At 53.3% G+C, this 19715-nt stretch overlaps 1 protein-coding gene across 4 annotated transcripts in view; it reads right to left on the bottom strand.

Annotated features, from left to right (window-relative positions):
* Nucleotides 1-1576: 1576 nt before the first annotated feature.
* MLPH (melanophilin) overlaps nucleotides 1577-19715 on the bottom strand; it is a 55537-nt gene continuing 37398 nt past the window's right edge. For all 4 annotated transcript variants that reach the window (XM_049888524.1, XM_049888525.1, XM_049888526.1 and 1 more), the window contains 7 exons: nucleotides 13423-13608; nucleotides 12661-12816; nucleotides 10912-11004; nucleotides 9875-9949; nucleotides 7727-7784; nucleotides 3232-3332; nucleotides 1577-2071 (listed from right to left, as the gene is read on the bottom strand). In XM_049888524.1, coding sequence (XP_049744481.1) covers nucleotides 2045-2071; nucleotides 3232-3332; nucleotides 7727-7784; nucleotides 9875-9949; nucleotides 10912-11004; nucleotides 12661-12816; nucleotides 13423-13608 — 696 coding nt within the window. In that variant the 3' untranslated portion in view covers nucleotides 1577-2044. The remainder of the gene's footprint in view (nucleotides 2072-3231; nucleotides 3333-7726; nucleotides 7785-9874; nucleotides 9950-10911; nucleotides 11005-12660; nucleotides 12817-13422; nucleotides 13609-19715) is intronic.

Raw genomic sequence — 19715 nt, 5'->3', positions numbered from 1 at the left:
AGATCCCTATATCACCCAGCTGAATGAATGAATGAGTGCAAGCTCTGACCCTAATCGGCACCGAGTAAAGGCTCGGAGACCCCCAAGAAGAGGCATTCTGAAAGAGGAGACCAACATGCTCTGTTTCAGAGCTGAAAGTTCTCTGTGCTCAAATTAGTAACGGAGGAAAATGTCTACAAAGTTCTGGGTTCCGAGGAGTTAGCACCGAGGACTCTCTGTGCCTGTTATATCCATACTCAGGGAAATACTCAGCACGGCTGGGAGTGTTGGTGGTGTCTTTGTTGACTTTTAGGAACTTACACTGACTTTCATTTACTTTGTAAATAAGGAAGGGTGCACATAATAAATGAAATCGACACCCTTTCTTTAATACTCGTGCTGAGCTTTGAGTCCGGTACAGCTTCCATGCAGAAGAGGGAGCTGTTCTCTCTTTTCCACAAATCACAGGGGAATGTGAAGCCCCGTCAACCAGATGCTGATTTCTGAAAAGTTGCATTTCTGTCCTAGGGACTAACCTGCCCGGCAAGGTCTTCATGGTGATTGTGACGCAGGGACTTGACTGGAAGTAGCCCAGTGAGCGATAATGTCCACACACGCGGGGCTCTGACTAGCAGGTACCCCAGAAAAAGACTCGTTGGCAGAGGGTCCTGGCCATTATTTCTCCATTTCCTTCTTGGAGTTGCCATTTCAATCAAACAAAAACACTGAATGATTTGAGTGAGAAAAGCTAAAGCTGACCCAAAAGTCACCTTAGAAGGTAAAAACCAAAAGAAACAAAGCCCATTGCCGTCAAGTCAATTCCAACTCAAGGAGACCCCGTGAGTGCCAGAGTAGAACTGTGCTCCATGGGGCTTTCAAGACTGTGACTTTCGGAAGCAGGTCACCAGGCTTGTCTTCTGAGGCACCTCTGGGTGGGTTCAAACCACCAACATTTGGTTAGGAGTCAAGTGCTTAACCACTGCACCACCCGAGGCACAGAGGAACACAAAGGTGGCTTCTAGCTCCAGTTGGGTCCACAGGGGCGCACTGCAGGTGCCCGGCAAGTGAGCTGTGATGACTGTTCCGGTGTCCAAAGGCAGCTCCGGAGAGTTCCTGACGGCTCCACAGAAAACAGGATGTGCCGCACAGGTACCCAGACTGTCTGAGGTGGAGGGGAGCCGGGGATCTTCCATGGCTCTGACAGCAGTGGCGGCTGGTTCTCCTGCCACGGCAGATGTCACTGATTGGTCCTGGCCCTCTTCCACTCAGCTCTGCCTATTGGCATGGAGCTCTCTCACACACCTCCACCAGCCTGCCTGCCCTCTGTGCTTGCTTGAGGATTGGACTCAATTCTTCCTGCCACCATGGGCACTGTCTGCCCTCAAGACAGTGATTTCTCCTGGTCTGTGCAGGGGAACTCACACAACAGATGTGTGTGCGGGGAATGGGGATGTCTATCCCCCCTTGTTATTTACCTGTTCAAGTTCAGACTTTTGTCCCAGAGCACAATTTCCTTCTCCAGCAACATCTGCACAGAAATACCCACCCCCGCCCACGCTCTGGTGGACACGGTCAAGGACATACCCACCCCCGCCCATGCTCTGATGGACACGGTCAAAGACATCTGCACAGAAATATCCGCCCCACCCATGCTCTGGTGGACACGGTCAAGGATAGACCTACGGCTGGTGCCTTGACTCAGTCGTCCTTGTCTGTTCCACTCATGAAAGTGGCGTCAGGAAGCCCCGAGTGGGAGGGGTTAAAGACCACACCAAGAGAGCTCTTCTCTGCATCCTTTAAACAATTAAACATTGTTCTAAAGAAATATTGCTGGCTCTTTCTCACAAATGGAGCGGGCTGGCTAGAGGGGCCGTGGGAGCCATGAGTGAGTGTGGGTGAACTGGAGATCTGAGCAGTGTGGTCATCTCTCAGGGTAGCCCATGATGGGGAGTGTTTCTTCTTGCTTTTCCCCAGGGCAATTTAGGGCAGAAAGTGCAGAGCAAACAGAGGGACGACAGTGTGGGGCTTCTTGGTTGATTTGTCCTGTTCCCAGTGAGTCTCCCCTTCAAGGCTGGTGGGCCATCACCGGCTTCTGTGAAACAAACATGTGCACACATAAGTGTGCACAGACTGGAGTGCACACAGACACACACACACGTGTGCACAGTGATACACACATGAATGTGCACATCGATACATGCGTGTAAGCATGTGCACAGGTGTCCGTATGTGAATGTATACACAGATATGCATACATGAGCATGCACACTGATACACACATGTGGGTGTGCACAAGGTAGACACACATGTGAGTGTGCACACAGACACATTCGTGTGTGTGCTCACCAACACACACGAGTGTGCACACAGATAGCCACATGTGAGTGTGCCACATGAATACACACACGTGAATGTGCACACTGGTACATGCACGTGCATGTACACACAGATACATGTACATAAGTGTGCACGCTGATATGTTCACATGGGTGTGCTCAGATACATCCACATGAATGTGCACACTGATACGCACATATGAACACGAGTGCACACACAAATATATGCATACGAGTGTGCACACAGATGCATGCACATGAGTGTGCACATAGATGTATTCACATGAGTGTGCGCATTGACACATTCACATGAGTGAACACAAGTACACACAGGAGTGTGCACACAGAAATACACATGTAAATTTTAACACACACGTGCATGCGAGAGTGCACACTGATACACACATGACAGCGTGACACACAGATAGGACCCTGTCCAGTGCCATTGTTTCCTGGGGTCTGGGAAGAGCCAGGAGGCTGGGTCTGCAGAGTCCCCTCCCGGAAGTCGGGGGATGGCCTCTGGCTCCAGGACCCTCACGCAGGATTCAGCTGAACAACCTTTACAGCACTGGGGTGGGGGTTCCTGGGGAGAGTGTCCTCCTGGTTTCAGGGTCTGTCACCTTTCCTGGAGCTGAGACCCACCCCTGGGACAGCGAGGCCACTTGGGATCCAGCATCCATTGTATCTATTTTAATATTTCTTGGTTACCATATTCTCTGGTTTCTTTAATAAATGTTTCCTGTTTTCCATTAAATCTTTTGCAGATTTTACTTTACTTTTTATCTTTGATTCTCTGGTTTTAATTCTTGTTAGGTTATCCCAATTTCCTGTACTCTGAATGCTTTAATATAAATACGTAAATCTTACAGGCCACAGAATTTTAAAGACTCTTCCAGAAATGAGGTAAAAACATTACCGCAAATATGTGGTCGGCTTTCTCCTTCCTCCCGTTGGGGTTTCTCTGGGTCAGGGAACCACGGTATGCTGATTTTCTGTCAAAGGGTTCTTCGTCGCTGTCTTTGGGGAAAACAGGAGGGGGGACTTCATTAATCACAAACTTACCCTAAACAAGAACCTTCGCCTCCTAAACTATTTTAAAAGTAGCATAAAGTATTGACACAGCCCCAGTTTTCACAGCATTAAAATTTTTTTTAACAGAGCATTTTCGTTTTAGCAGTGTTGCAAATAAACATTTCGGTCCATTCTTTCTCTTTTGCTTTGGAGCAAGGATTCCAATCCACCCTCACTGTGGCCCCAGAGATCCTCACATGGCAGAACAATAGAACGCTTTGTCTTAGTGTCTGGGTATATCCCCGACTTTCCCGTTAATTCCGTGATGTGAAAATGGGCCAAGGGGTCTGGGAACTCGGACCCTCGGAATAGGGGAGCTGGCCTCGGGGCTATGGCTGCAGAGCTGGGGCATTTGGCCTCAAATTCTAGTTAACCGCATATGCTCATTCTCACAGGTGAGCACACTCCGGTGGGGTGGACACCAGCCTTTCTCCACCTTTGTGTGTCACGCTGGGACCCTGCCTGGCACGTGGTACAGGTGTGCGCTCCACGTGGGGGTGAGCGGAGCTGCTCACAGGCCGTGTGGGCTGAGTGTGCTCAGCCCCTCCCAGCTCACGTTCAGGAAAGTCTCATTGGCAGCTTGGCAGTATTTACACCACGGGCGTTGGGAGGTGCTACAAATCTGGGCTTTTTTTTTTCTTTTTTGCGAGCTGGCTTATAGCACACCACTTTTTGGGCAGAGTAAGTTTTGCCTGGCCTTGGCACATGTCTGTGCCCTGGGATGAACCTCTGCCGAAGGACTCACCTAACCCGGGAGATCACAGCTTCTGAGCAGTGAGGGCACATGTGGTCCTTCAGACCTTGAAGCCGCCTACGTTGGGCCAACCTTGGTCACATTCCGCAGGGACTGGAAATGGGGCGGAGACGGACGTGAAGGCCAGAAGCCTCAGCTGTGCTCTCCAGACCCTATAATGCCGTGAGCTTCAGAGCTGGCTGGCGGTGGTCTCCTGGCTGCTGGCTGACCGCTGAAGGGTGCTGGCTGACCACCAGAGGTGTTGACTGACCACCAGAGACCGCTGACTGACCACCAGAGACCGCTGACTGACCACCAGAGACCACTGACTGACCACCTGAGGTGCTGACTGACCACCAGAGGCTGCTGGCTGACCACTAGAGGTGTTGACTGACCACCAGAGACCACTGACTGACCACCAGAGACCACTGACTGACCACCTGAGGTGCTGACTGACCACCAGAGGCTGCTGGCTGACCACTAGAGGTGTTGACTGACCACCAGAGACCACTGACTGACCACCAGAGGTGCTGACTGACCACCAGAGACCACTGACTGACCACCAGAGACCACTGACTGACCACCAGAGGCTGCTGGCTGACCACCAGAGGTGTTGACTGGCCACCAGAGACCACTGACTGACCACCAGAGATCACTGACTGACCACCAGAGGCTGCTGGCTGACCACCAGAGGTGCTGACTGACCACCAGAGACCACTGACTGACCACCAGAGGCTGCTGGCTGACCACCAGAGGTGCTGACTGACCACCAGAGACCACTGACTGACCACCAGAGGCTGCTGGCTGACCACCAGAGGTGTTGACTGACCACCAGAGACCACTGACTGACCACCAGAGGCTGCTGGCTGACCACCAGAGGTGCTGACTGACCACCAGAGACGGCTGACTGGCCACCAGAGGGTCTGACTGACCACCAGAGATCACTGACTGACCACCAGAGGCTGCTGGCTGACCACCAGAGGTGTTAACTGACCACCAGAGGGTCTGACTGACCACCAGAGACCACTGACTGACCACCAGAGACCACTGACTGACCAGCAGAGGCTGCTGGCTGACCACCAGAGACCGCTGACTGACCACCAGAGACCACTGACTGACCACCAGAGACCACTGACTGACCACCAGAGGCTGCTGGCTGAGCACCAGAGACTGCTGACTGACCACCAGAGACCACTGACTGACCACCAGAGGCTGCTGGCTGACCACCAGAGGTGTTGACTGACCACCAGAGACCACTGATTGACCACCAGAGGTGCTGACTGACCACCAGAGACCACTGACTGACCACCAGAGGCTGCTGGCTGACCACCAGAGGTGCTGACTGACCACCAGAGGTGCTGACTGACCACCAGAGACCTCTGACGGACCACCGGAGACCTCTGACGGACCACCAGAGACCTCTGACGGACCACCAGAGACCACTGACTGACCACCAGAGATTTCTGATGGACCACCAGAGGTGCTGACTGACCACCAGAGGCTGCTGAGTGGACAAAGTGTTGCCGTTGCACAGCCAGTCATGGAGAGGACTCAGGGGCCAGCCTGGATCTCCTGCTGTGAACATGACCTCTGGTATTCTAGCCCAGGAGGCCACTGGGAAATGCCCTTGGGCAGCACGTGGCACTCCAGGAGCCCTTCTGGCAGCCCCCCAGCAGGCATCTTGCTTGTCGACTTGCCCTCCTACTTGTGGGCCCTGGCAAAGATTCCCTGCAGAGGCCTCGGTGCCAGCTCTGTTGTGGGTCAACCTGATCGTGAGCTGGGAGCTCTGGGGCTGCAAAGAGAGAGCCGGAAGGGAGGTGGGGGCAGAGGAGACCAGGTGGAGAGATGGGGGGAACAGGGATAAGCGGACTGCCACGGGGCCGTGAGGAGGGCATGGACAGCCTCCCAGAGTTGACGCAACTGTGCTTGGCCCTGAAGGACGGACGAGCAGGGCTTCACTCCACAGAGATGGAGACGCAGACATGCAGGGCGGAAGACATGCCGATGTTGCTTCTGCTTTGTGTGGAGGACCCTGACACTGATGTGTGGGCGGGAAATGTGTGCTGTCCAGTGTGTAGACAAGAGCATGCACCCAGGTGGGGTAGGGGCAGGCTGGGGGCCAGCCTGCGGGCTGAGGGCACACAGCGGGAAGGCTGGCTAAGATACCTGGCTTCATTCCACAGGCCAATGGGAGCCAGCGATTGTTTGTGAGCAGAGGCAGGGCATGAAGAGGGCTACCTTTAAGACTATGGCTCTGGTGGAGTTTGAAAGATGAGGTGATGAGGGCAGAGCTCAGATGGAGGGCCAAAGGCAGAGGGGATGGGCTGTGAGCTGGCGAAGGGCCACTCCCCTATGGTGACCCACATTGGGCTGCCATGAGAGTAACAGGTACAGTGGCCAGGACACAAAGGATCCTGCAGCCTTGGTGGTATGCCGTGCAGGCAACCAGACAACATTCATCCAGGACAAAGTTGATGTCCTTGTCACCACCAAGACATCAAAAACCAAGCTCACTACCATGAAGTTGATCCCGACTCACGGTGACCTCATGTGCCATAGCCTTTTCATTACCAGAGGTTCCTATAGCTACCACTCACTTTTTCTGCCTCTGGGGTGTAAGAGCTCAGGCTGCTAACCAAAAGGTGGGCAGTTCAAATCCACCATATGCTCTTTGGAAACTCTATGGGACAGTTCTACTCTGTCCTATAGGGCTGCGATGAGTCAGAATCAACTCGATGGCAGCAGGTTTGGTTTTTAAGGTGCTATGCCACTGACAGTACGTGCTGCTGGCCGGTGGGGACCTGCGTAACCGTTTGAAGTGGAAGAGACGGGCGTGTGCCGTAAAGCACTGTCTCGGCAGGGTAGTGCATGAAGCGGTACTGAATCAATATTTTTGGTAGGAAAAATACGGATTTTGAAATTTTTTGTGTGGTACACATATGTACCGATAGACACTGAGGGTAGGATTTTGGGGACGAGGACAGAAAAATATCCATTTTTACCTATCAAAAATTCAGACACACTCAATGATTCAGCATGCATTGCGTTAATGAAATCACGTGGTATTAACAAAAAATTCGAAACAGGAAATAACTGGGTGTTTAAAGGGAGAGAGTAGGACTGAGCTCCTTAGGGTTTCCGTGGCTATAAATCACCAGACGTTTCTTCTGTGGCCACTGGGTGGGTTTGAACTGCCAACCTCCAGGTTAGCGGTTGAGCGAAAACTCTTCGTACCACCCAGAGGCCACTGAAACACCAAGGAAGGCTAAACTATGCTCTGCCCTTTGTGTACAAAGGACGAGAACTGTGTACCACCTTAGGACAATTTACATTGCAAAGCATCGAAACAACAGTAACACCGTTGTATGCTCGAGGGCACTGGGTTTTCTGGGTATGCTTAGAGCAGCAGATCCCAGCTACCTAGGAAACCAGCTCACTGCTGGTCTTTCTCTGGGCCCACACCCCCTAGGGTGGCTGGAGCAGCATCAGGAGAGATTTTGGGGTGTCAGGGACATGAGATGGGGTGTCCCATGGCACGGAGAGATGTCCACTCCCCTGAACAACTTTCCCAGGCCCCATGGGAAAGGAGGGAGATGGTGACTCTTACCTGCACTTTTAGGGGAGTGACTGAACTTCCTCTTGAGAAGGTGGGGTACAGCCAGGACCTGGAAGAAAGAAGATGGCGCGGCTTCACCGAATCCTTATGATTTTTAGGACACCGAGGGCTAGCTTTGAACTTCTCATCATTCCTCCAGATTCTAAATCAATCAGGTCATCTGTCTTCTGCTCTCTGGCAATATTTGAACCTTTAACCATATTCAAATGCACGTTATCAATAAATTAAGTACCAAAGGCCTGCAGAGAAAAAGAGAGGCATCGCTTCTGGAGAACTGCCAACTTTGGGGGGTATGGCAGGAAGAGCCCAATCTCAGCTTCACAGACCTGGGTACAAATGCCAGTTCTAGCACTTGCCACCATGTGACATGGGCAACTTACCCTCTTTAAGCCTTGGTCTCCTCTCTTGGAAAATGGGCCAGTACGCCTCTTTACAGGGAAACTGGGAGTTAGGTAGGTGTTGGTCTCACGTCTTTTCCTCCCTCACATGGTGTGGACTGAAATGCCCATTTCCTTGCCAATTAAGAAACTGGGTATGAGAATGATTAAGAAATTCATTCTCTGATTTGCCTTTTCCAGGGTGAGGAGAGATAAAATAAACTAATTCCCTTAGAAATACTTTATAACATCTGGCTTCCTGGGATTTTGCTGGCTGGTTTTGGCATGCACCATGGGCCAGTGAAGGGCTGGGGACGTCACGCTCAGGGTGCCTGGGGTGAGACCCCTTTGTCACTTAGGGTCCGTGTGATCCTGATCAAGTATATTGACCTCCCCTAGACTGCAGGAACAACCTGGAACAGATGCCTGGCTTCTTCTGGGGTGACTGGGAATGGAGCCCCCTAGTCATACCTAGAAGCCCTGGTGGCACCGTGGTTAAGTGCTAGGCTGCTGCTAACCAAAAGATGGGCAGTTCAAATCTACTAGCTGCTCCTTGGAAACCATATGGGACAATTCTACTCTGTCCTATAGGGTCGCTATGAGTCCGAATTGACTCGATGGCAATGGTTTAGTGGTACCTAAATTCAGGCGGTCTCAACGGCACCCTCCTGGGGTGCTCCGTCTCTGTTAATTACCCGCCACCTTCCTGCGGTGCCCATGTTCCCACACAGCCCTGCGTGTGTCTCACCCAGCAGCCAGCACCTTTGTCTCAGGTGGACTGTCCCCAGGCTGTGCCTGTGCAGAAGGGTCCGAAGTGATTGGGAATGTGAGCTGTTCAGGGAGGCCCTTCAGAGGAGACAGTGGTCTAGCCCCTCCTCCCACACAGCATGATTCTGGGGTGGACGTACAAGTCTGGAGAGTGCTGAGAGCTGCCCTGTAGGACGAGCCAAGGTTGCCCTCTGTGGGACTCTACTCAACACAGATCTGCTCACCTCCTTCCCTCCCAGCCCCACTTCCCACTCCCTGTCAGGTTTTTCCTGGGACTTCGCTGATGAACAGCTCCTCAGAAGCCCCTTTTCAGTGTGTGCCTCTGAGGAGCCTAAAGGGATTGTCACATTCTAAAGTCTATGCATTTCAGTGCTGTCATGGATGGATTTGTGTCCCCCCAAAATATGTGTCCACTTGGCTGGGCCATGATTCCCAGTACTGTGGGATTGTCCACCATTTTGTCATCTGATGTGACTATCCCGTGTGCTGTAAATCCTACCCCTATGATGTTAATGAGGCAGGATGACAGGGAGTTATGTTAACAAGGCAGGACTCAACCTACAAGATTAGGTTGTGTTTTAAGCCAGTCTCTTGAGATATAAAAGAGAGAAGCAAGCAGAGAGACCTGGGGACCTCATACTACCAAGAGTAGTAGGAGAAGGCGTGCCCTTTGGACCCGGGGTCCCTGTGCTGAAAAACTCCTAGACCAGGGGAAGATTGATGACAAGGATCTTCCTCCAGGGCCGACACAGAGAGAAAACCTTCTCCTGAAGCTGACGCACTGAATTTGGACTTCTAGCCTTCCAGACTGTGAGAGAATAAACTTCTCTTTGTTGAAGCCATGCACTTGTGTTTCTGTTACAGCAGCACTAGTTAAGACAAGTGCCACCATGCCAGGGGCTGCATGTATCCAGGGACCTGTCACTCTTCTGCAAAGTTGTCCCCATCTTTTGTTCTTTGTCAGCCTCTTGAGTTTGGGTGGAAGAACACCTACCTTGACCTCACTTGAAGGGTCTGGATTTGGATCCTTGGGGCTCTGGTCTAATTTCCCAAGTCGAGGAAGGAATACCTGGAGGGCAAGGAAGAAGCATTGGATGGCCGTTCTCTTCAAATACTTGGTCAAGGATGCTGGGGTGGTGTGACAAGTTTGCCCCCACCTCCACCCCCCCCCAAAAAACACTCCAGTGCCCTTGGACCGGGGTTGCCAGATTTAGAGATAAAACCACAGAATACCCAGTTAAGTTTGAACACCAGATAAAGAATGAATTTTTTTTAAGTGTAAGTATGTCCCAAATGGAGCCCTGGTGGTGCAATGGTTAAGTGTGTGGATGCTAACTGAAAGGTCAGCATTTCAAATCCACCAGGTGCTCCTTGGAAACCATATGGGGCAGTTCTACTCTGTCCTATAGGGTTGCTATGAGTCAGAATCAACTTGATGGCAATGGGTTTGGTTTGGTTTATGTCCCAAATATTGCATGGGATATACTCATACTACAAAATTCTCCCTTGCTTATCTGAAATTTGAATTTAACTGGTGTTCTGTATTTTTCCTAGCAGCCTGTCTGGGGCTTCCCTAAGAGCTCTTGTATTCTTCCACCAAATTTCCTCATCCATGTGGTTTTGTCGGAGGAGAACTGACTAGAATCAGGAGACAAGGATTTCTGCTCCTGGGACAGGTCCCTCGGCAGCTCCATCCATACATCCTAGTCACCCGTTGCTGTCAAGTGGATTCCAACTCATAGCAACCCTATAGGACAGAGTAGAACTGTCCCATAGGGTTTCCAAGGCTGTAATCTTTAAATAAGCAGATCTATCTTCAGTTAGAAATGACAACAAATAACAAACCAAGAAGAATCATGATGCAGGCATGATTTACCAACTAGCTATTAGGAAACAAAGGCTGCAGTCTAAGGAAAAGGGAGGTGGCTGGCTCAGGGCTCCTGGTCTCAGCCCACAGTGGTGACCCTGGGCTCCTGAGGAGATCTTTGAGGCCACCCACTCCCCCAGGGGCCACTGTGCCCCTCTGCTCACCGGGATGTTTGACTTCTTCCGGGGCTTTCCAGAGGGCCTCACTGTGAGCCCTGCAGCCTGCAGGGCTGCAATCCTGGACTTGATATCAGACACCTGGGAGAAAAGCAGACAGACAGGTGGATAGGCAGAGGACACTCAGACGGAACAGAGGGAGCTGCCGCCCCCTTCTTCACTCATGGAGCCAATTTTATGTTTGTTTGCCCTTATGAGGGGCAGCCTAAGCCGAGGCACTTCCTGGTGGTCCCATTCATCTTCCATGGTTGTTGGGGAGGGGGTTGGGTGTTCCTTGATGACCACCCACCAGGTGGAGGGAGAAAGGGGATTCATACATGTTCTGGAGGCACATCAGGAGGTCTGGCTCCCGTCAGGGATTGAAGGAGGGGCAGTGATTCAGGGAATGGCTTGGCTGGGGCTCCAAGGGACAGGGCCCTTCTTTAGGGGGCAAGGCTCCATGGAGGTTGGCCAAACTGCTTTCCTGGCAAGATTTCAAATCCTACCTTGACCCAGGCACTCTGCCCCCCCCCCCCACTGGCACCATTCTTGCCCTACCCTTAGAGGCTACGCCTCCAACAGCAGCAGAAGAAGCTTATGAACATGGAAACCAGGCCTGTCTCTCCTGGTTCAGATCCCTCCAACAACTCCCCAGATTCTTCCTCCCAGCCCTCAGGGCTCTCTGTGATCTGCTTTCCTCCCGGGCCTACCTTCTGTTCCCCTTACTCCCTCTGCTCCAGGCTCGGGGTTCCACTGTGACCCTTGACACACCAGGCTCGATGCCACCCCAAGGCCTTTGCCCTTCTGTCCCTTGGCCTGGACTCCTGTCCCTAGGCTTCCCATGTGGGCATCTTCTCCTGATGTCTCTCCCTGCCCCCTTATGGAAGTAGCCCCGCTCCAGCACTCTATGGGTTAATATTGCCTTCACAGCCTCCTCATGAACTGATGGATGTTGTTTGTTTGAGTCTCTTTTCTCTTACTAAAATGTGAGCTGCATGAAGGGGGTGCTCTGTCTAAGACCCTTGCAGCCGCAGCTGCTGTGCCCCGCAAATAACCTGCCACTTTCTAGGCATCTGATGACAGTTTGTGAGTTCAGGAGGGAACAGAGGATGAGAAATCCTCAGCCTGGCTCGCTCCTCCTAGTGCAAACGGCTATGGGTGATGTGGCCCTTCCTTGCAGAGGATTGGGCACTTGGCTGATGAAAAGGGAGAGAAGGGGTGGGGGTGCTGGCTGTCCCCCAGGTCTGGGGCTGACCCTCTCTTCTCTGTAACTGTCCAGTCCCATTGGCTGTCCCGGGGGCCCAGATGCTTTGGCTCTGTATTTTCAGTCTTTGCACACCAACACCGTGACACATCCTGCACCCAAACTCAACTCTGCAATCCACCACATGGGATCATGGGGGTGACCCTCGGGGGCAGAGTCCTATCCTGAGCCCTGGTGAGCCCTAAATTCTGGGTATGTCTGGGCTGCTCTGCATGGGACAGGGAGTGGTAAGTACTCTGCCCCTTTCCCTGTGTTGGAGGCCCCTGGCTGCCCCTCACCAGCTCCAAGTGGAATAAAGGACAGGGTAGGGGCATTCCAGGGCGGTGGGCACGGTGCCTACAGAAATCTCCAGACTCATTTCCTGCCTTCATGAATGCACATGCAGAGCCAAAGGGGAAGGGGCTTTGGGGCGGCTTGTTTGCAGTGTTGGACCTGCCACACCTTCTCTGTCTATCCTTGCATCACCACGAGCTCCCTCCACCCGTAGGGGTTACCTCACTCTCTGCCTGCTCGACTTGGGAGGCCGCCACAGCCACTCTGTCCTCCAGCTCTGACAGCGCCTCGTCTGTGGTCCTGGTGGGTGGGGCGTGGTCCTGGGGGCCTTGAAGCTCTGTGTCCCATCTGTCTCTCTGTCTTCCGGTTGCACTCACCTGGGAATGGGAAGGGCTGTAGGATTCCCACCAAGATGGGTCCCCAATGCTCTCTTCTCCCTCCACTCCTGGAGCTGCCGGCCAGCTGCCCAGCCAGGGGCCAGTCACCCCTCGTGACTCCCGTCATGGGCCTTCAGCCGGCACCCTGGGTTGGCCGCTGTCAGGGATTGAATTGTGTCCCCACAAACAGGTGTTAGAATTCTAACCCCTATACCTGTGGATGTGATCCTATTTTTAAATAGGGTGTTATCTGTTATGTTAGTGAGGCCATATCAGCACAGGGCCAGTCCTAAACCTAATCACTACTGAGTGATGACCAGAGCAGGTTAGATGCCACGTGAGGACCGTCTAGAGCCAGGGAGCCACGGAACGCCTGGGAGCACCTACAGGGGAGGAATCCACATGGCCGGAACTGTAGGACAATAAATTCCTGTCTTTTAAAGCACCCACTTGTGGTGTTTGTGTTACAGTAGCACTAGGTGACTGAGATACCACCTGTGCTGAGGGGGCTGGGGGCTTTTTACCAATGGTTGGGTGGCTGCAATCATGGGTTCCAGCCCGTACCCCTCCCTGTGTCCTAGCAAGACACTCCAGTCATGGCCTCACCTTTGGGGCCACCCCTGGGAGGCCCCCACTGGAGGCACTCCTGTTTGACTCCGCTGATGTGTCCTGGCCCTCCTCTTCCTCAGATGAGGTGCCTTGGTCACTGACGTTGCTGGTCATCTCCTCCAGCTTTCTCCTCAGGGTCTCCTCTTCCAGGTCGGTGTCCGTGTGCACGACGGTGACGAGGGGCTGCAATGAATGAGTGAGTGAACTAGTGCCCCTCCTCCTGACGGCCCAGAGCCACGGTTCTAGAGAGACTGGGCTCTGGGCGCTCGGCCATGTCCTGGAGCACTGCTGAAGTTCCCGCAGGAGCTGGTCTCCATCCATCCCCTAAACCACCTTTCCCCAGTCCCAGCCCTACAGAACCAGGCTCTCCCCATGGCTGAGAGCTGCCATCTTGAATAAGACATCAGATTTCCTTGGTGGCTATGGGTGGCCCTTATCTGATTGGATGTTATGTTTTTACGATGAGCTAACAAACCTTCCCTCTGCCCCCCAAATTGGAGTCCCTGGGTGGTGCAAATGGCTAACATGCTTGGCTGCTAACTGAAAGGTTGGAAGTTCACGTCCACCCAGAGGTGCCTCAGAAGAAAGGTCTGGTGATCTGAGAGATTGCAGTCCTTAAAGATCAGCTACTGAAAACACTGCACGGCGCAACTCTACTCTGACAAACACAGGGTCCCCATGAGCTGGGGTTGACGTGACAGCAACTGGTTCTGGCCCCACCAAATTGGGTCCCCGTGCCCTTTCGTTTGGCTCCCAGCTCTGGAACGAAGGTGCTTAACCAAGATGGCGGCCTGGATGTTTAAATCTCGCCAGCTGGAGGCTAGCAGGTGTGTTAATGACTCATTTCTCCGGGTTCTCTCTGCTCTCTCCTGGGGTGAAGCTGGAAGCGCACCATGGCTAGGTGGCCTCATCTGCACAGAAATGTGACGTCCCCCTAGGGCTCTGGGTCCTGCCTTGAACTTGCATAATAGCCACAGCATCCGCACCCGCCTCGCATCACTCGTCTCCGCCTGCCAAGCACCTTGTGGAGCTGCCCGAGCGGTGCCCAGAGGAACACCGTCTCTGTGACTTCGGAAAACTGTGGATGAAGTTGTGAGGCCATCATGGGGATGTCTTTTAAGACACAATGGGAGGCACCCTTCATACCGAATCCCTTCTTGAGTTTAGGGCCGGAAACGTCTGCCACCTGGGATGAACTTGTCTCTCCTCTCAGAGGGGATACATCTATCCCAGGACAGGCAGATGCCAGGCTTTGGACGAGACCTGTTCCTCGCTGTGTCTTCAAGCTGAATTCGTAGGTAAGTTCAAAGAGATGACTCGTATGAGTCGGAATCGACTCGACGGCACTGGGTGTTTGGTGGGTTTGAAACAGGTGCATACGGTTCTTATTTAACCTTGGAAACTCTATGGCGCAGTTCTACTCTGTCCTACAGGGCCACTATGAGTCAGAACCGACTCGACGGCACTGGGTTTGGTTTTTCTGTTTGGTACTTTAGTGGGAAACCCTGGTGGCGTAGTGGTTAGGTGCTATGTCTGCTAACTAAGAGGTCGGCGGTTTGAATCCACCAGGCGCTCCTTGGAAACTCTATGGGGCAGTTCTAGTCTGTCCTGTTGGGTTGCTACGAGTCGGAATCGACTCGACGGCACTGGGTTTGGTTTTGGTTTTGGTTTTGGTACTTCAGTCAGTCTGAGTTGACTCAACAGCAGTGGGCACTTTAGTGGAGCCCTGGTGGCGCAGGGGTTAGGAGCTTGGCTGCTCACCAAAAGGTCGGCAGTTCCAATCCACCAGCTGCTCCCTGGAAACCCTATGGGGCAGCTCTACTCTGTCCTACAGGGTCGCTGTGAGTCGGAATGGTAGTGTTATGACTATCATTTTGGTACTTTAGTGCAAGAAAAGGCTCTAAGTCTTCCAGTGATTTCAAAACTGCAGGCCCAGCAAGTGAAGGCGATTGTGATGAAGACTTTGTTGTGCGTAGGGGTTGGTTTAGTCGTTTCCCAGGGCGAGTACTAGCTGTCCGTGAGTTGGACGTTCGTAACCTGGGGACTGCACTGCCTGTATCTCCCTCTCCTCTGGCTAGTAAGAAATTTAGGGGTCTCTGGTGGCACAATGGTTAAGTGGGTGGCTGCTAGCCAAAAAGTTGGTGGTTCAAACCCACCCAGAGGCTCCATGGGAGAAAAGACCCAGTGATGTACTCCCATAAAGACTTCAGGCTAGGAAACCCTACGGGGCAGTTCTACCCTGTCACATGGGGTTGCTACGAGTTGGAATCGACTCGACAGCACCCAACAATAAAAAAACAGTAAGAAACTCAGACCTAAACTTGGTACTGGCCTCTGGTGAGCATTTTAGTCTGTACTACAGCTATTTCTCCGCTTCTTGAACAGAGTTTTCAATTTTTGTCCTGACTTTTTGTTAAATGGGATCATAGCTGTAATTGGAGCTGGGGCACGAACGGGGCCTGGAAGGAGGGGGACTAAACGAGTGTTTAGCACCTGTGAGGTGCCGGTGCGCCTCCTTTAATCCAGCCTCTAATTATCCTTATTGCAGTCTCTGGGTGGTGTAAATGCTTAATGTACTTGGCTGCTAGCTGAAAGGGTGAAGGTTTGAGTCTACTCAGACGGGTCTCAGAAGAAAGGCTTGGCGATCTCTTTCTGAAAAGTCAGGCACTGAAGACCCTCGGGAGCACAGGTCTACTCTGACACACACGGGGTCACCATGGGTTGCGGTTGACTCAATGGCAACTGGCTATTCCCAGCCCTAGGCCTGAAGGGGCAAGAGAGGGCGCTCTCCTGGAACCTGGGGACAGAAGCAGCCTGCCTGGCAGCGCTGCAGCGCGGATGCTGGGGGATAAACCTCCCTGCTCCCTGTCTACCGTTGGTCCGTGTTCCCTGGTGGTGAAAGCCAGAGAAGAAGGGACCTGTTGGTGCAGTCCCTACACCCCTACCCTGTGGACTTCTGAGCCTCCGGCAGGCCCCTGCGGCGGCTGGGCTTGTCCCTTTGCCTGCATCTCTGCCCTTTCTAATGCCTGGAAAGGAACCCTGCCAACGCAATGGCGATCCTCTCCGGTAAGGATTTCAACAGTAAGAAACTTAGAGCTAAACTTAGCTTTCGCCTCTGGCTACTGAGTGAAAGGTGGGCGGCTCTGCAGGAGAAGAGGCCTGGGGACCTACTTCTGAAGGGTCACAGATACTCAGTTCTACTCGGACACACATGGCGTTGCTCTAAGTTGCAATGGACTTGGTGGGACACAACAACCACACCTGGAAGGAGGCCCCGGGTGGTGCAAACAGTTAACACACTCAGCTGCCAACCAAAAGGTTGGAAGTTGGAGTCCACCCAGAGGTGCTTCAGAAGACAGGCCTGGTGACCTACATCTGAGAAACCAGGCATTAAAAACCCTGTGGAGCACAGTCCAGCTCTGTTGTGTGGGTCACCATGAGTCAGAACTGACTCAATGGCACCTGGTATATTGGTCATCACCCTTATTTTATGGGTGGGGAAATGTCACTCAGTAAGAGGCAGGGTGGGCCTTGGATGGGGTCGGCTCCAGTGGCTATGCCCTGTCCACACCCCGGCCATCTATTCACGAAACAGCTCTTTGTCAAGTTCCCATGCGGGCTCGTGCTGTGGCTGGTCATGTAAAGACGGCTTTGTGGGTGTGCAGGGGAGAGATTCCATTCAGTTGGCAGCGTTACCTCTGGGCCGGCAGGAGACCAACGGCGATTTTGCCTGCCTGGGAACACGCGTGGTAAGTGAAGGGAGTTGTGTGTAGTGGGCTGAAATGGTGCCCCTGAGGAGGCATGTCCGCGTCCCAACCCCGGCACCTGCGAATGTGAGCTCATTTGGAAAGGAAGTCTTTGCAGATGTAATGAGGTTTAGGATCCTGGGATGAGATCAACCTGGATTTAGGGTGGACCCCAAATCCAGTGACTCGTGTCCTTATAAAAGAAAGGAGAGGGGGTTGCGGCACAGAGATGGGGAAGAAGGGCATGCAGAGACAGAAGCAGAGATTGGGGCTCTGTGTCTCCAAGCCAAGGAACCCCACGGCTTGCTGGCAGCTCTCAGAAGCTAGAAGAGAGACCTGGAACCCATTCTGCCTCGGAGCCTCAGAAGGAACTCACCCGATGACCCTTGATTTTGGACTTCTGGCCTGCCTTTCCTCAGCTTCCCGTGGGCTGTTCAAACTCAGCACTGCCATGGGACTCCCACCTGGGTGGAAGGCTGCTCCATTGTTCAAAGCTTGCTCAGGCCAAATTCTGTGGAATCAGCCTGGTTTCCCTCTTTCTTCCCCTCCCCCACCCCACGTACCCATCCTGCTGTCTTTCCCTTCCAAAGGCATCCAAGCTCTGCCCCTTGCCACACACTTCCTCTCCAGGTCCATCCCTCCACCATCTCTTGCCCGGGTATCACAACAGCCCTGTAACTAGTCTCCCTGCCTCCACCGTCCACCCAGTCTGTTCCCAGCGGAATAGCCAGAGGGAGCCTCGTAACCAGCAGCCGCCAGCCAGAGAGCAGCGCTGCCCTGCTCAGAACCTCATCTCTGGAGGGGGCCCAGCTCCAACACGGCCGGGAGGCTCTGCGCAGCCTGGACGGCCATTACGGCTGCACTCATCCTCCATTCCCCCACCCCACCTGGCCTCACCCTGCCTCCCACCTGCCGTTCCTACCTGGGGACCTTAGAGAGTCACTTCTCCTGGAACCCTCGTCCCTGGAGAGCACCTTCCTGCCCCTCTTCCACATCCTGGTGAAGGCTCATGAGCACCCCAGTTAAGACTGCACCCCCCTTCCCCATCCTGCCCTGACCTCTGCAGCCCCGAGGGCCCTGACCATATCAGCCCCCAGGACGTGCCTTAATCGGAAGCCCTGCTAGAAGGCAGCCACGCGGGCAGTGTCTGCTGAATCTTCTGATATTGCGGATTCAGACCTCGACTTAATAAGACAATCAGGGAAGACAGAAAGTGTGTGTGTTCATTTGCTTGTTTCCTCGTGCACTCATTCATTCACTCTGGATTTTGGCAGCTGGCCTCTGACCCCACAAAGTAGACTTTTATAAGTGTGGGGTGAGGGCCCCATGGGACTGCCACCCTGAGAATTTCGCCACCTCCCACTCCTCCCTTCCGGAAGGGGTGAGTCACCCCGCTGGCACTGGAGTGCTGAGTGGAAAGACACCAGGAAACCACCCACAGGTGCCTTCTGCCAGCATCAACCTCTCCCCTGACCCCAGCTCTTCTGCCAGCCCGGGTTACTGCCCACAATCATTGAATTTCCTATTTGAAGGGAACCTATTAAGACAGGCGAGGAGGCGGCACTGCTGGGTCTCCCAGAGTGAGCACACTGGCTAATGGGATTGGGATCGAGCGGGAGTGGATGCTCAGCTACCACAGCCAGCTTTCTGGAGGAAGCTCAACGATCGAAGTCTGCAGAGGCCATGGTGGCTGGAAGGAGCTGCTGTGACTCTGGCCTGTTGAGTCTCCTGGTCTGACAGGAGCACAGCTTTCTCCCAGTGTAAGTGGGATGAGACACCATGGAGCCCCCCCAAGAAACGGGAGCCCAGGGCTGCCCATCAGGCGGGACCCCGTGGGGCTCCTGAGAGGGGCAGACGGTTGGAACTTCTTCTGAAAGCAAGGACCATTTCTACTTTGTAAGTGAATAAGTGCACACACACTCATGCACACACAGACACACATGCACACAGGCACATATATACTCTTACACACACAGACACACACATAGGCACACACACACAGACACACATGCACACACACAGTCACACGTATACACACTCACACACAGACACACATGCACACGGGCACATACAGAAACACACACAATCACACATGCACATTGGCACATGCACAAACACGCACACACTCATGCACACACAGGCACACCCACATGCACACCCACGTGCGCACACCCACGCCCTGACCTTAGATCAAGGGTTTTTGTTGCATTTTTTTTTTTCCCTGTAAGGTGACCCCACGTGCTGATTTTGGTTCACAGACGATGCAGGCGGAGACCCCATGCTGCTTCAGTGGGCGGACCCCAGGACCCCCACCCAGAAGCTGCAGGACTGAGTGGGGGCCTCTGGAGTGTCTGGGCTGGACTCTCATCCCTCAGAAGGCTTCACGCTGGCCACCCTGATTCTCTCCCCTGTGCTCAGCCCACAGACGCACAGCTTGGGACACGGCGCATGAGGGCAGCCTGGCTGGCACGGTGACCCCGTGGGGGCATGCTGTGCACACATGTCCTGCTCTCTAGCATGTTCATGAGCCCAAATGATGAGCTG

This window comes from Elephas maximus, chromosome 6, assembly GCF_024166365.1.
Source record: "Elephas maximus indicus isolate mEleMax1 chromosome 6, mEleMax1 primary haplotype, whole genome shotgun sequence".
Lineage (NCBI taxonomy): Eukaryota > Metazoa > Chordata > Mammalia > Proboscidea > Elephantidae > Elephas > Elephas maximus.
The sequence above is the reverse complement of the archived record's forward strand: the minus strand, read 5'-3'. Positions and strand labels throughout refer to the sequence as shown.